This window comes from Simochromis diagramma, unplaced genomic scaffold (assembly GCF_900408965.1).
Source record: "Simochromis diagramma unplaced genomic scaffold, fSimDia1.1 OVJJ01000205.1, whole genome shotgun sequence".
NCBI lineage: Eukaryota > Metazoa > Chordata > Actinopteri > Cichliformes > Cichlidae > Simochromis > Simochromis diagramma.
This window is the reverse complement of record NW_024386782.1, coordinates 9,028,639-9,044,509: the sequence shown is the minus strand read 5'-3', so window position 1 is coordinate 9,044,509 and position 15,871 is coordinate 9,028,639. Positions and strand designations below refer to the sequence as shown.

The 15,871-nt window shown below is 39.9% G+C and overlaps 2 protein-coding genes across 2 annotated transcripts; one reads left to right on the top strand and one right to left on the bottom strand.

The window, feature by feature from the left end:
• Positions 1-290: 290 nt before the first annotated feature.
• Positions 291-8,024, bottom strand: LOC120722785 (desmocollin-2-like). The gene is given in 10 exon segments (XM_040013928.1): positions 291-584; positions 2,148-2,333; positions 2,474-2,608; positions 2,710-2,864; positions 2,952-3,261; positions 3,601-3,705; positions 3,798-4,006; positions 4,115-4,205; positions 5,011-5,091; positions 7,971-8,024. Coding segments are annotated over 10 exon segments (1,521 nt in total). The 3' UTR covers positions 291-389.
• Positions 1,904-15,824, top strand: LOC120727237 (desmoglein-2-like). The gene is made up of 15 exons (XM_040021456.1): positions 1,904-1,916; positions 8,120-8,247; positions 8,727-8,849; positions 9,501-9,656; positions 9,733-9,874; positions 9,990-10,153; positions 10,422-10,556; positions 10,689-10,874; positions 10,964-11,244; positions 11,351-11,493; positions 11,590-11,811; positions 12,076-12,306; positions 12,594-12,721; positions 12,814-13,152; positions 13,257-15,824. The coding sequence occupies exons 2-15, from the start codon at positions 8,194-8,196 to the stop codon at positions 14,268-14,270; spliced, it is 3,318 nt and encodes a 1,105-aa protein (XP_039877390.1). The 5' UTR covers positions 1,904-1,916; positions 8,120-8,193; the 3' UTR covers positions 14,271-15,824.
• Positions 15,825-15,871: the final 47 nt, after the last annotated feature.

Sequence of the window (15,871 nt, the reverse complement as noted above, 5' to 3'; positions counted from 1 at the left end):
CAAAATGACGTCACTTTTGGTTTCAGGCAGGTCATGGCGGACATGCGATAGTTTGCGCTGATGGACGTAGGAAGTGTTACGAACAGCTGATCGGCTCGGCAAAGCATGTTTCTTGAATATTATGTTTTTGTTGCTGCAAGTGCTTTTTATGCAGTTTTTGCAAAGCTATATGTGGAAGGAAACTGTGACCTAGGACAAGCTGATGGCATAAGATGTAAGTACAACTCCTCCGGTTTCATATGCAAAATAAATTATTGCGCTAGCTTACGTGGTTGCAGTGCTACCGGGATTTAAAAATAGTTAGCAAAACGGAGTATGCCCACTCCAACCGGCTTTAAAGGGTTAAGGGATTTGCTGCTCTTCGTCTCAGGATCCGTAGCTATATAAGTTCATATCACTGTGCCATTTGGTGTGTTCTCTTTGACAATGAAGCGGATCGAAGGAGCAGAGAATTCTGGGCCTTCATTGGTGACACTGACATTCACAGGGATGGATTGCCAACTGGCACTGCTGCCATTCAGCGGTGCTTGATTTTGTGCTGTGATCTGAAGCAGCACATTGTTGGTCTTCTCATAATCTAATGGCTGAAAAAAAGAAAGACATTTAAAAGTTCATGAATATAAATTAGTTTTATAAAGACGGACTTTCCGTTAAATGTGATCCATGTAAAATGCTACTACCAACATTACTACAATTCAATTCAATTAAATTCAATTTTATTTATGTAGCGCCAAATAGAGCAGGGCGATATGACCAAAAATATTTATCACGATATACATTTGAAAATTTGCAATAACAATATAACTGACGATATAACTGACACTAGACAAAATACTTTACAACTCCACAACTTTATTAGTGCAAAAAAAACCCATCAATGTATTTTCACTTAAACAAGCAGGTGTTTTATGTGAATTAAAGTTATATAAAAATTTAACAGTGCAAATGCAAATTCCTTGCTGACAGTTAAACCAAAAGGCATTTCCAGTGGAAATTTGCTGACATATCCTCAGCATAACCATGTATAATATCCACAAAACTTAAAAAGAGGTTATACACACACAATACCGTAATATTATGTTGAAGCACAGTACGTATCACTCCGCCAGGCTCCTGACTACAATAGCCGTAATGCTTCGACAATCCATCAAGCAGTCTTGGTTCGTAGCTAAGCAAAGTCGTACTAAAACATCCCATCCATCCATCCATTTGCTTCCGCTTATCCTTTTCAGGGTCGCGGGGAGCGCTGGAGCCTATCCCAGCTGTCATAGGGCGAGAGGCGGGGTACACCCTGGACAGGTCGCCAGTCTGTCACAGGGACAGACAACCATTCGCACTCACATTCACACCTAGTGGCAATTTGGATTATCCAATCAACCTATCCCCACAAGTTGCATGTCTTTGGACGGTGGGAGGAAGCCGGAGTACCCGGAGAGAACCCACGCAAACATGGGGAGAACATGCAAACTCCACACAGAAAGACCCCGGCCTGATGGTGGAATTGAACTCAGGACTTTCTTGCTGTGCAGCAACAGTGCTAACCACCTTGCCACCGTGCTGCCCCGTACTAAAGCATTTGACAGATTTTCGAGCGCCGTGTACTGCATAAAATCGTTTTGAGGTCAATAAACACAACCAGAATTCATACATAAGGCCCACTGGATTATAAGGGGCACTGTCGATTTTCAGAAAAATCAAAGGATTGATTTTAAGTGTCCCGTATTTTCCAAAAAACACGGTAATAACGACGGCCCGCTAGCATGCGCTACCAAAAATAGTGCTTTGTTGTGTCTCGGACGGACGAAAGCTAAACCAGTTCCACACCACTGAAGTTGCAGCATTTTTACAAACCAATTCTGGTTCATCCGTTTCATTCAACGATTTGCTTTCGCCGCCATGCTTTTTCCGACGTGTGCGTATGAAAACAAAGGCACTGCGCATGCGCGTTTTACCCATATTCTATCGCGATATTTCATTTTTCTATCGTTGCCCAAAATTATACCGGTATTACCGTGAAGGGTATGATATAGCCCAGCCCTAGCGCCAAATCACAACAACAGTCGCCTCAAGGTGCTTTATATTGTACCGTACAATGATATAAGATTGTTATAATGATAATAACGAATTTAATAAGAAGTCAGTCTCACCTTTGAGACGTACAGAAGCCCTTCATTTGTTTGGGGGTCAGTAACAATCCTGAAATTTCCATTTTCATTTCCTTGAGTAATGACAAACTTTGATATCCAGTTTGGTGTGTTTATCAAATCTTTATCTTGAACTGGAATTCGAAGTAGAAGTTTTTCACTTTCATTCTCTTGCACAGCGACATCATACTAAAACAATGAGGATGTTATGTTATCAGACAACAAAGTGAAAATTAAGTACAAAAAGTCCTTAAAATGATTATTGTTCAACAAATATGATTTCACTTATTCAGACAGATTACATACTGACAGTTTTTTCAAACACTTACAGATGTTTTCATGAAGGTTGGCGGGTTGTCATTGATGTCACTCAGAACAATTGTTGCTGTTGATGTGGCAACCAGACCATTTGCTGCACCATCCATATCCTGGATTTGTACAACCACCAAATGGTTGTCTGTTAACTTAAAAAGAAATGTTGCAAAATATAATAAGGAGAACATGTCAATGCTATTTTCATTTAAATAAAGTTCACAGGTTTCACTGATGCAGAAGCAGTGCTCACCTCTCTGTCTAGGGTGTTGTTTGTTGTTGAAATGACACCTGTTTCCGGATGAATGACAAACATGCCTAATCCAGTTAGGAGTGTATACCTAATCTTCACATGGTCGGTGCCAATTTGGTCTTTGTCGGTTGTATTCACCTTTCCCACCACAGTCCCTGTATTGGAAACCATGATCATTTAGAGCAACTACACTGAGGCCAAACACCACAGATTTATCTGTTACTCTATTTTGCTTTTCTCACCTACACTACAGTGCTCAGGAACCGTAAACTGTAGAGGACCTACAAACTCCGGTGGATTGTCATTTACATCATCTACAACCACTTTCAATGGCAGATTCTCATCTGTCTCCTTTTTTGTGATCGTGTCCCAAGAACGCACCACAAACTATAAACGAAAAAGACAAGTGGACGCCTCACGGTCCACTGCTTTGAGCAAGAACAGATCCCCTGTGTCTCTGTCCAGTCTGAACACTCCAGTTGGATACTTATCGAATCCTTCTCCTTCGACAGTGTAGAACAATTTATATTTGGCTGAGGTATCTGACACCAGCTACAGGGAAAACCAAATAAAACACACATATTAAAGAAAACAAAAACAACAAAAATTCTGTTATTCAGTTTTCATAAAGCAGCCTACTGTGAGCTCTTTCAGCTCGTAGCGTTATTAAATAGATCAAAACTGTAGACAGTTTCCAATCTGACATGCTGGTAATGTAACTTAAAAAAGAACATCAAAGGAAATAATCACTGAATTTAATTAACAGGTGTGACTCCTGAAATAATCAGATAATTTGAGGGGGGAAGTGAGAAAAGAGAACAATGTGTACTGAAAATAAACATTTGAATAGCACAGTGCTTATAAATGATATGAATTATACATTTAATTTACCCTTTCGACTAGTTTTGGATAGGGTCCTTCATAATTCTCCACTACGGTGAAGTTCGGAGGTGCCCAGCGTCTTTTAGACCGACTCAGGAATCCTTGGCCTCGTTGCTGTGACATTCCAACAAGTCAGGATATGTTAGGAAAAAATGCATAGTGCTTTCTGAGCTCTATAAACGGCTCACAATATGCAGTTGTCTTACATATTTTTTCAACATTGTACTGCGGACAAGGTGAACTTCCATCTTACTTTCCGGTCCACTATTGTCCTGAGCGCACACAAAAAATGTCCGTCCTCTTTCTGCCACTGAGACAGACGTTAAAGCTACCACTGCTCCATTACTGTTTATTGTAAAACTCGGGTCCTTCACAGTTAACAGCGTTGATTTGGCATCACAGCCGACGGTTTCAACTGAAAACCGAGAAAGGGAAAGTTAAAAAGAGCCATAAAAGACAAAACAGTCGGCCTACAACACTTTTTCACACAGACGGAATGAAAAAAAAGTAAGCAGAGCAGCACCTTTTGCTACTTGGTATTCAGGTGGAATTGTTTCAGGTACAATTACGTAGAGAGACCTCGGGAGAGAGCACGACTCCACACAGGACAGGATCTGAAGGTGAAAGTGAGTTTCAAACTGGCTTGTCGCGTTTAAATGTTGTTAATGCTTCTGGGCATTAACATTTTTGCTATAGCAAACAGCACTGACAGAAGTAACAGACAGCAAGCATTAAGAGAAATGTATTGTAGGCGAGACTGAGGATGACTGCAGCCCTTTGTGTATCTGCAATTACAGCTCACAGAATATTTGTGCTGGGATTGTTACATATTGACATTAAAAATAGCCTTGTGTATCAACTACAAATTGGCAATATTTATCAGTATATCACAATTATAATTCAGTTCATTTCCCTCTCATAGCGATAATGCTTTTATCACCGACTGTCTTGAAAAGCTGAAAAATGAGTAGTACAGGGAAAATGTAGTTATTTGTTATCCGTAGGATAGCTTTAACACTTTTTAATATGATTTTACAATCCTCCCTACCCCAGTCATGCATACTTAAAACTAGTTGTAGCAGTATAGTGGTTTAAAGTTAGCATAGTTGGAATGCCTTAAATTTTACCTAAGACGTGGCTCTTTAAAAAAATACAGGTTACACGACTTAACAAGTATCAGTACTAATCAAAGTAGACAAGTGATGAAAAAAAATACTGGAAATCATCGATTTTACTGTAAACTCTGAATTCTTCTTCACACAGCTTTGCAATTTCACTTGCAAGGTCAGAGTGAGTTTTCGTACATGGAACTAATTGCATGTTAGGTAATCCCTACTTACTTAGCTTTTGCATTGAACCTTTGTTATAATACCCATGGTCATCCCTAACAGTGGAATAAAGAAAACTAGAAACACTTACCAACATTAGGCAGGTGCTGGAAATAAAACATTTTGCCATTTTTGAATAAAAAAGAAGAAGCTTTGTCACTTGTCTGTGCCCCTGCTTCTAACATGTGGTCATTTATCAGCTGCAGTATCTGTTGCAACAAGTGAAATTTCAAACAAGCACAGTATCTTTGGACTGTGCTCCTCATTGCCAACTGTGAAAAACAACTCCCCCCAAAAGTTCCAAACATTTTTACGATATATATATATATAGTTTTTTCCCTGAAACATTACTCTTTTACTGCAATACACAACTAAAAATGTAATTTTCCCTTGCTACAAATACACGTGAGGCATGTTGCATTTATCAAAGTGACCAGGTCTCCAAAAAAGTAAATGTGAGCCAAACACTGTATTTGTGTCTGTCAATGTGGGACATGTCAGAAATGACAGGGGGTGGACAGTTTGGTGTCCAAATTAAAAAATAAAAAGGATATATATAAATGTGCCAGTATACCAGATTTGTATTTAGCATGTAAAGGTCAAATAAATGATGGTCAACTCCTTTGCTAAGTAAGGGTAAAGTGAATTTGTTCTTGTGGTCTCATTTGATACTCTTTATATACCCCTCTATTTTTTTCTAGTTGCTTAACTGTCTGGGAACCATCATTGGACTTCAATATGCATCCATAGACTATCAGTGTACTTCTTTTCTTGGTCTCATCCTCCCCACATGCTGTTTAAACCAGTGTTCTGTGTTTCCCCTTTAATTTCCCAGTTTGGTGTCTTTGGCTCCAGCCAGCTTTGTTTCATATTTTCTGTAAGCTCCAGCAGTAAAGCTGTGTTTTAGTTTAGTTCTGCTTCTGAGTCTTGCATTTGGATCCACATTCTACAAAGCAGGACACTGTTGACAGTGCAGTTACATCAGATCACCCTATGCATTTTGCATATGAATGCATCAGTACAAAGCAATAGTAATAGTCTTATAACACTATGGCATGCTACAAGTATAGGCGCTTGAAGAAATACTGGTCTGTCTGCTTGTTTGTGGAGGCTTATCTCAGGTCTACACAGAGACTGACCCTGCTTGCTCCTCCTCTCTTGACTGCAGCTCTACTGTGTAGGAGGAACAAACTTGAGCTCCACTCTGAACACCACAGGAATTTGATCTGAATGAAGCCTGGTGTGGGGGAGACTGTGTAACCACAGCGAAACATTCATTATCTCTATAAACTGTTGATAAAAGTAAAGCAGCAGAAACACTGGCCCTACGTCATTTAAAATACGTCCAGTTCGGAAATACTCTACTGGCTTGACCTTGTTTATGAAAGCATTTTGAAGGCAGGATATATGGGCCTGCAACAGGAAAGGTGAGAAAAATGTCAGGAAGACTTATGGTGGGAGACATGGGCGTGGACATAATGAAAGTGCTTACAGCTTTAACGCTTTACCAGCAAATGCAAAACAGACACAGCAAAATACCATGTGATTTTATTATATAAAAAAAACGTTAATTATCGTTGTGCTCAGGCTTCTGTGTGTTTACAGAATTTAGAGTCTAAGCGAGCCTGTGTGGAAGAAACCTATTGTACTTTTGGTTATTCAGCCGGTCTCCCTATTTCTGACTACTTTTTCCCAACAGTATCCTGGTAAGATTAGTCATAACAGATGTTTTTACATTCTAAAATAACCAACTTTTTGCTTTTGCTGAGTTGTGCAGTTTGGAGAAACCGAAAATGTGAACTTTCTCTGAAATATTTTCAGCCATTTTTCTCACTTCCGATTAAATTCACCCAGTGTCTTTTCTGTCATTAAAACATGTCTTCATCCAGTTAGCTCATCTAGTCTGAACACATCAATTGCAAAATGATGACGAAGAAATCTCCTTGTTTGTTTGCCAGGATTCCACCCAAATGCTGCAGGGCTGAGACCAAATGTTTTGAGAAGCAAAGTTTTAAAGGTACCGAGTGCTAGCACTAATTGAACAGCTCACTTTGCAACAGTGACACACATGTCCCCGAGGTAAGAAAGTTCTTCAATCCACCTAAAACACCTACCACACCCAGCTTTCATCACCCTTTGGATGAGTGCCAAATGAGGCATTCACATCATGTGTAGGAGAGAAGTATTCAGGTGAAACTAGGTGCTTAAGAGGATTGATTCACTAATACTAGTGTATTATTACTAACAACTACGTGTTTGGGAGTGTGTGCTGGAGACTGTGAGGTGTCATAATCAAAAATGTTCCTCAAAGACTGTCACATGTGTCTGCTTAAAAAGTTGAACTGGCCTTTGTTCATAAGGACTACTAAATTAAACAATTATTTGGTCATTATCTAAGATAGTACCTTTATTAGCAGGTATTAGCACCCTCAGACTTTTTATGATGTTTTTTGTCATAAATCATGACACAATCGAAACCATCCACCTCTGTGTTGTGTTTTTAAATGCTCACCAAGAAAGGTATTACATAAATTTTAGTCTTAATTAAAAGAAAGAAAGAAAGAAAGATTTTTGTAATTTTTGTTTTGTAATTCCAGTATTATCAGAAAAATGTCTGATTTATTCGTTAATGCAAAATAAGTAATCAGATTAAATTCCCATTGTACTGTCGCAACACGCCTTGACCATTCAGGATAAACCTTGCGTGTAGCCTGGCAACCAAACTGTGAGTGTGCCAACAGCTAGTCAGCTGGGAACCCAGAAACTAGCGGTGCACTCTTTAGGAATTTCACGGGCACTGGTAAAGTTTTTCATATAAGTGGGAAAGCACGTTAGCCAAAAGGACTGTGATACATTTTTAGGTGCACAAAAAAGGAAATAAAATAAAAAAGAATGTAGTGTGGAAGTGGAAATGTAAAATTGCAGTTTTAGATGGTCAAACGTGAATAGTTTGGATTCACGCGGTCCATTTTGGAGACTTTCTCTCTTGTTTCGGTCTAGTTCATATTGTTTTTCATAACAAACAATGCGCTGCTCGGAGATATTACAGACCAGAACAAAATGGACATAGGACTCCACCTTTCTCTGCCTGCTATCAGCAGTCATGAGTAACCAGAGTGGGGGGGGGGGAGAACCGCCCAGCGCTGTAAAACTTCTTCCTACCCCTCGGACGGTCAAAGTGTAAACGCAGTTAACAATAGGCTGCAGATGCAGTCAAACTGAAGCCGAACTCTTACTCGAGGATTGACAACGTTTTGTTTTATTTCTAGACGCGATGGGATCACTACTGAAAAGCAGCATTTTTATTCTCCTGGCGTTCTTTCAAGCTGTAAGTAACACATTCAGTAAGTGCAATGTATTGTTACGCATTTAGTGTCGAATGGAGAAAAGCGGATCTATACAGGTGTGGCTCTGGCTTGTGGTGTGTATGTGAGCGCTAAAGATGCCGAAGATGATATGTCCTTAATCTTCCTGTTAAAAAAAGAGAAAGAAAAAAAGAGAAGCGTTTTCATCACTTTTATCACTTTTATTCGAAGGTCACAGGACAGTTCATTTGGTTTATTTCGCCATACGGGACGTGGGAGGAAAGTTTCGGGGAACAAAGTCTTAATCAGGTCCACTTGTAAGGCAGACGTAATGATTACATTATTAGATATTCTGCTACATCATAACACAGTGGGAATAATGTGCAGGTGGGGTGGACTTCACATTAGATAGATAGATAGATAGATAGATAGATAGATAGATAGATAGATAGATAGATTTGTATAATAATGTACCTTTTCCTCGTTTTTTGTTCATTTGCAGCTTGTTCCTGTGGGAGCAGAAGGAAATGGACGACTGCTGCACAGGCAGAAGAGACACTGGATCGCACCGCCCCGAAAGCTAATTGAGAACTATGATTACACCGGCCTTGATTGCGTTGCTAGAGTGTGTATTTATTTTGTGAAGAATTCCATTGTAAAATTAATGTTTTTCATCTTACAAATATAAATATACATATTTATATGTATATTATTTTCCACAGTCATACAAATATTTTTTTTATGCTGGCAAAGCAACAGTTTAATGCGTTTTAATGTATTTTACTGTGTGCATCAAATCATTTTCAAGAGCTGCATGTCCTTCAGCCACCTTTGCTTTTCACTTACTTGCCTTGAACAAGCATACCGGTATGTGAGAGTTGCTTCAGAGGCAGACACTGGCAGACTGCCATGTTCATGATGAGTCAGTTCAGACACAGAGACAAATGACAGATACTGCTTTGTGCGCTTTTTTCTTTTACACAACCCTGTTTATTGTTCTAAAGTGTATTAATCTTCATAACTCACCTACTAATGTTAAGTAACGGCAGAGTTTAACTGATGTATGCACAGATGGTCTCAAAGCAGCCTGAATGACAACCTGCAATATTTGTCATGCTTATATTTATCAGAAATATATTCTACTATAATTATGATTTTAAAAATACAACTTTTTAAATATATGGTATAATATGTTCAGTAAATGTTTTCTTACGTTGTTAACTGAAGTTTTTGGCCTTCCAGATGGATTCATTCTGTTTGTGTATCTGAATTTCAGATTCGCTCTGATAAGGACGAGTATGCGAAGATGCTCTACTATATAACAGGGCCTGGCGCTGACCAGGACCCTGTTGGTAGATTTCGTATTGACCATAGCACCGGCTGTTTGAGAGTCTATTCCATTCTGGATCGAGAGGAGATTGCCTTCTATCGTGTAAGAGTCAAATCCTCTTTATAAAGAGCCATGAGCTACAAAGTGAATCAGTTTTTAATACAGTTGTGCTTTATAGTTAAGAGGTGTGGCAAGATACACCAATGGGACCCAGGCTGAAAACTACATTGACCTTAATATCACCGTTGATGATGAGAATGACAACGCGCCAGTCATTCAATTACAGCAATTTGGATATGTCAATGAATCTAGTCGATCAGGTATGTTAAGATTTGTTTGTGTCTTTTTTTATTTGATGGATCCCAAAAACAATCCTGTCCTTAACTGAATTCATTTACCGGAGTTGCTATTTTTCATTTACCTTCGATTTCCTAGGTGTTGTTATCATGAAAATAATCGCTACTGATGCCGATGATGAGAGAACAGAGAATGCCCAGCTCTCATACAGCATTGTTGAGCAGGCTAACACAGCTGGGTTGTTCTGGATGAACTCTCGCACTGGAGAGCTCATGGTTCAAAGTAGCTCACTGGATCGGGAGGTGAGCTCATTTGTGACCTTTTAGGTATTGTGAAAATCATCTTGTGCCTCTACAATTATTTAATGGAAAAGCTTGCAACTCACAAGACTGTAGTCAAATCAGTAACAGTATGTAGATTTTGTCACAGCCCCCAAGTTCATCGTTATAGTACGACCTCATATTATAAACGTAATTTGTAAGAAATTAGTCAAATTTTATTCACCACACTGCATGTACATATTCCAACATATTCATCTGTGAAATAATCATTTCTAACTTTTGTTTTTAGAAACAAGATACATATAAGTTAATGATTAAAGTCTGTGATTTAAATGGACGCCCAGGAGGACAAACGTCAACTGGAGAAGTCGAGATCCGACTTGTCGACATAAATGACAACATTCCAACGCTGGAAAAAGAAACAGTAGGTCTTCCACCTTTACCACATCCAGCCCATCTATTCTTGTGTAAAGTTTTTCTTGTTTTTTGTTTTCATAGTGGTCAACAGTAAGCTTTTTTCAAAAACAGTTGTTGTTCATGTGCACTTTATTTGCAGTATGAAGGGCGTATTGAAGAGAACACTGTCGGTGTGGAAGTTATGAGGATAAAAGCCACTGATATGGACCTAATTCACACAGACAACTGGCTGGCTGCTTTTCAAATCGTTTCAGGCAATGAGGGAGGTTATTTCGATATCACTACGGATGAAAAAACCAATGAGGGGATTATCATGGTTCGGAAGGTAAAGAGTGCTGTGTAAATTAGAGGTAAAAGGAAAAATGTGTTTCGACCAGAAGAGTCAAAATTCATGGATTACCCTTTTATATACAGGCTCTCGACTATGAGGAACTGAAGGTGATGAACTTGCGTGTCATGGTTTCCAACAAAGCAGCGTATAATTTTGGCAGCAGTCAGTCTGCGACAGGGGCAACAGGTATCAAAACCTACCCAGTCACAATTAATGTGGTCAATCAGAAGGAGGGACCTCGTTTCCAACCAAGCGTAAAAGTGGTGACTGTCTCAGAGGAGTACACATCCACCTCCCTCAGCAAAGTCATAACTAATTACGCTGCTATTGACACTGACACACAAAAGATTGCCACCAACGTGAGGTACAGTTAAACTGAAAGTGTCGCCTGCGCATATGTCAACCGATTCTTACACTGAATATGAAAAGTTTCTTTTTGTTCTTACATTAATTTACATGTGTTCTTCAAGGTATGCCAAACACCGTGACATTGACAACTGGTTGATTATCGATGAAAAGACAGCAGATATCAGGCTGAGTAAACTCCCTGACCGAGAGTCCGTGCACTTGATCAATGGAACATATTACGCAGAAATTCTATGCATCAGCAATGGTGAGTTCTGTTAACACGGCAGCAAACATCAGTCTAATCAGGAGTAATATCATACCCAACAGATTAATATTGATCTTACATTCCGCTGGCTTTCAGATCTGCCCTCAAAAACTGCTACGGGGACCATAGCTATTCAGGTGGAGGACTTCAATGATCACTGCCCAAGACTGACCTCTAAAACTCAGACCATGTGCCTTCAGGATAGCGTGATCTATGTCACTGCTGTAGATGAAGACCACTTCCCCAATTCATCACCATTTGAATTTACTGTGGTTGAAGAGAGCACCACAGGGAAGTGGAGAGTGGAGCATTTTAATGGTAATGCCATGTAAACAATCACTGTACGGCAAAGTCCAGCAAAAGCTTGTTAGATCAACCGTCTGAGCTTCCTTTGAGAGTAAAGGCATTTATGGACAAATTGTATATTGTGTTTTAGAAAAAAATATGTTTCTTGCTATTTTTTTAAGCATTTATTTTGAGTGTTATCCATGTGCACTTCCTTACACGTTGCAAGACAAAAAGACAAAAAGTAAACACTTTGTGCAGTATTCTTTTTCTTAATTTACTAATTTCTTTCTTCAGAAACTACAGTCATTCTGCGAGAAGAAAACTATGTGTGGCCTGGCGTCCACAAAGTGACACTGAAGATCACAGACCAGCAGGGAAAGTCATGTGCTGATGCTCAGATAATAGATTTGACTGTATGTACCTGCAATAAAAACACCAAATCCTGTGTGTCGCGCTCTACGTCGACTGCAACTTTTGGAGCTGCGGGTATTCTGCTGATGTTGCTGGGACTGCTGCTGCTGTTTTGTGAGTAGAGCCCTTGTTTGAGGATTTTACTCTTCCTAGTTTATGGGGGGGGGGGTTCTCCATACTTTCACTTAAAAGGTTGCCTAATCGTACATGTTGTAGCAGGCCTAGAGAGACTGACTAATGTGAGTAGTTGTGTCACGCACAGATGCCGGTTTTTTCATAAATACATTCCTTTCCTGTTAAATCTGTTTATTCGGTTAAAGTAATTCATTGATTATTGGACTTAATTTGACCTAATCAGTCGAGCCTATTTTGATCTAGTGGAAAATGTGCCTGTTTTTCAGTGGTGCCTCTCCTGTTGCTCTTCTGCCTGTGTGGGAGTACAGCGGCTATCGGCGATTTCAAGTCTATTCCATACGACACAAAGCAACAGCTGATCTCATATCACACTGAGGGACAGGGAGAAGACAAGGTATTACTGTAGTTTTGATGTGTGCAGGCACCTTCAACTCTGAACATTTGATAATCAAATTTATCTGACTGGATCCCACACTTCTCTTGCAGGAGGTTCCTCTTATGCATGTCCCAGTGGAGGTTGATGGTGGTGCAGTGACTAAGGATGTCAACATGTTTGAGGGACATGGATACTTTGGAGGGCTGACTGAGTTAGGAGGAGGAGCAGGTGGAAGAGGGCCCTATAAAGGCAGTGCTATATACACATCCAATATGACAGCTGACAACATGAACCTGTACAACCAGTACAAATACTCCAGTGGACAGAATATGGACTTCCTGAATACAGGAACGATGGCCAGACAAGATATGAATTTCTCTCAATACAGAGGTGGGGGATGGGATGGCATAGCTCTATCTGAGGAATTTCTATGGGACTACTATTCAAGAGTAAGTGATCCCTAAGTTAAGTTGAAATTGCAGTCTTTCAGGTCAGATAAAGACATTATGTCTGAAGCTGTAACATATTCTTTTTCTTCCCCACTTCTTTGCAGAAATCCGATCATGCTGCACAGCAACCTCAGGTGAAGGACAGTATGCTGATCTACAACTATGAGGGACAAGAGTCGCTGGCAGGTTCTGTAGGCTGCTGCAGCCTTCTTGAAAATGATGATGATCTTGCATTCCTTAATGACCTCGGGCCTAAATTCAAAACCCTGGCTGAGATTTGCCAGGGATCAACCATGGTCACTGAATCTGTAGATGTGGCAGTTTCTTCCACTCCAGTCAGACCCGTCTCTCCTTTCAGGCCTTCCACATCCACACACACACATGTCCGTAGTCACACAGAAACTATCAGGGACAGGGATCGCGTCAATATTAACACCCTAAATACCTCCAATGTATCATCCGGCTCTTCTACCGTTATCCAGGAGGAACGTATCACTGGGAGAGCACAGAGTTCAGCAACTCTTCCCAATGTACACGTCCAGGACAACATAGTGATTCCCAGTCAGACACTGCTCATACAGCAACCTGCTATGTACTATGCTGCTACACCCATGTATGTAGTCGAGTCCAAGCCCCAAGTAATGCTTGTGGCAGGAGGCACGCAGCAGGCAGTAGGTTCAGTAGGCCAAGCTGGGCTAAGTCATGGGCTGGTGCAAGTCAGTGGCCTCCAAAGTTCCCAGGGTGTGGTACTTGTCGATAGACAGGGAGGAATGGGTGAAGCAACAGGGCAGGCAGCACAAGGACTTTCACGAGGAACCATCTCCAGGTCTAGACAACTATTAGTGGTGGAGAATGGATCCTCAGGAGGGGAGCAAGGTGTGCATTTAGCGCAGGGCGTTGTGCAGACTGGACAAAGGTCTGCAGAGCAGGGCTTTGAAGTCCGAAGTGTGCCAGTGAAAGCTCAGGGTTTTTCAGTGGGGTCGCACAGTTCTCTAGGGTCAAATGAGGAAGCTAAGCTGACAGTCACACCCAAGTCACATGGGACCAAGAGAGTGGTTGTGCAGCAGAAAAAGGTCTTGGTGACAGAGAGAAATTTGGAGTCTAGTTCAAGAGCTTAGAGCAACCATTTTCTGTAGCCTCGCTACAAATATTACTCCTGTTTTGACATGTAATGATATACTGACTGGACTGGAATGTACTACAGTACATCAACATGCTGTATTTCTATTAATGCAGATTATTAATTGCGTTATAAACTGGAGTTTGGTCTGCTTGACCTAAAGTCTTATACTGTAGGTTCTCATCCACCGACCTGAGAAGTTAGTATGTAATACAGACTGTAAGGTGCACTTAGCCATCAGAGGCTGGAATTTCAAACTGAAACTAGTTAAAATAACATCTCCTCTTTTTCTATACCAAGCTTGTATTTGTTTTGAATGATATGTCAAAATTCAGTTCTGTCAACAGCAGGGGAATACAATACAGTGTTGACTATAGAGAGGAAAAAACATTTCTACACAGTCTTACATGACTTGTGTTATTAGAACCCAGCCGAGGGGAAAAAAAACAAAAAACATTGAGTGCACTTAACAGACTTATATGTGCTACATTTCTTTAGGTACAAAACTAATATGGCTTCAGGGCAGTAAAACAACTAGTCCTAAACCAGTTTTACGTAAACTTTGTGTCCTTTAAAAAGAGAAAGTAAAGTAAAAACAAGTCTACACCCTTACCTTGGGCAGCAACAGTTGTCAGATCATTGCACCTCCTGTCTATCCAGCCTGCCAAGCTGCTATAGGAGCAGGAACTGCTGCACTGTTTTTAAGTGGTTACGGTACTGAATTAGTCAATAGCCAGAAATCACATGCATGAACTTGATATTCAATTAAAGCGCAACAGATAGGTCTAAACAGATACATCCAAACTCCAAGAAAAACACAACATGAGCGCTATAAATCATAGTAAAGACTTTTTGCAATGAAAATTCCCACACAAGATTGTTCTCTGCTTAGCGATAATTTTTTAACATATAATGTATATATAATTAGTCTTCAAACAAACACGGTTTTTGGCAGAGGGAGAGGCTGTAGATTTTTCATTTATCTTTAAAGGCTGTCAATATTAGATTTATTGCACAGACTGGTGTATTATTTTAGTGTGTTGTGATTTTTAAGGTGCTTAATTTGTACATTGGTATATTTGTTTAGCCATGACTAAAGTTGTCGTGCTAACTGTTAGATCGTTCGCCTACTTCATAATGTGTTCAGAAGCTGTACAGAAACTAGGTAAATACTGAGTGTGCTCAAATAACACATCCTCTATTTGAATTGTTGCACTATTTTTATATTTTTCCTGAAAGTATGCATTTTTATATATATATATATATAAGTATTAATTCCATGAGATCTAAGTGCCAAAGCTGAAGAAATGTGTTTTGTGGGATCATTACCAGATTGATTTTGTGTGTGTGTGGCTGTGTGTGTGTGTAATGGGATGGGATGAGCTTGCCAGTTTAATGCTGCTGTTCTTGCTACTGACCTGTATTTTTAAACCTGCTTTCTAAAATGCTGTAAGAATATAGCAGTGCAGTGCTAATCCACGGGGATAATGAAGATGTTTTTATTTTAAGGGGTTTTTCAACTTGTATCACAATAAACTCAAACAGAAAAGAATCTGCTTGACACGTTTTACTTTCTGATTTCACACATGACACGATTTA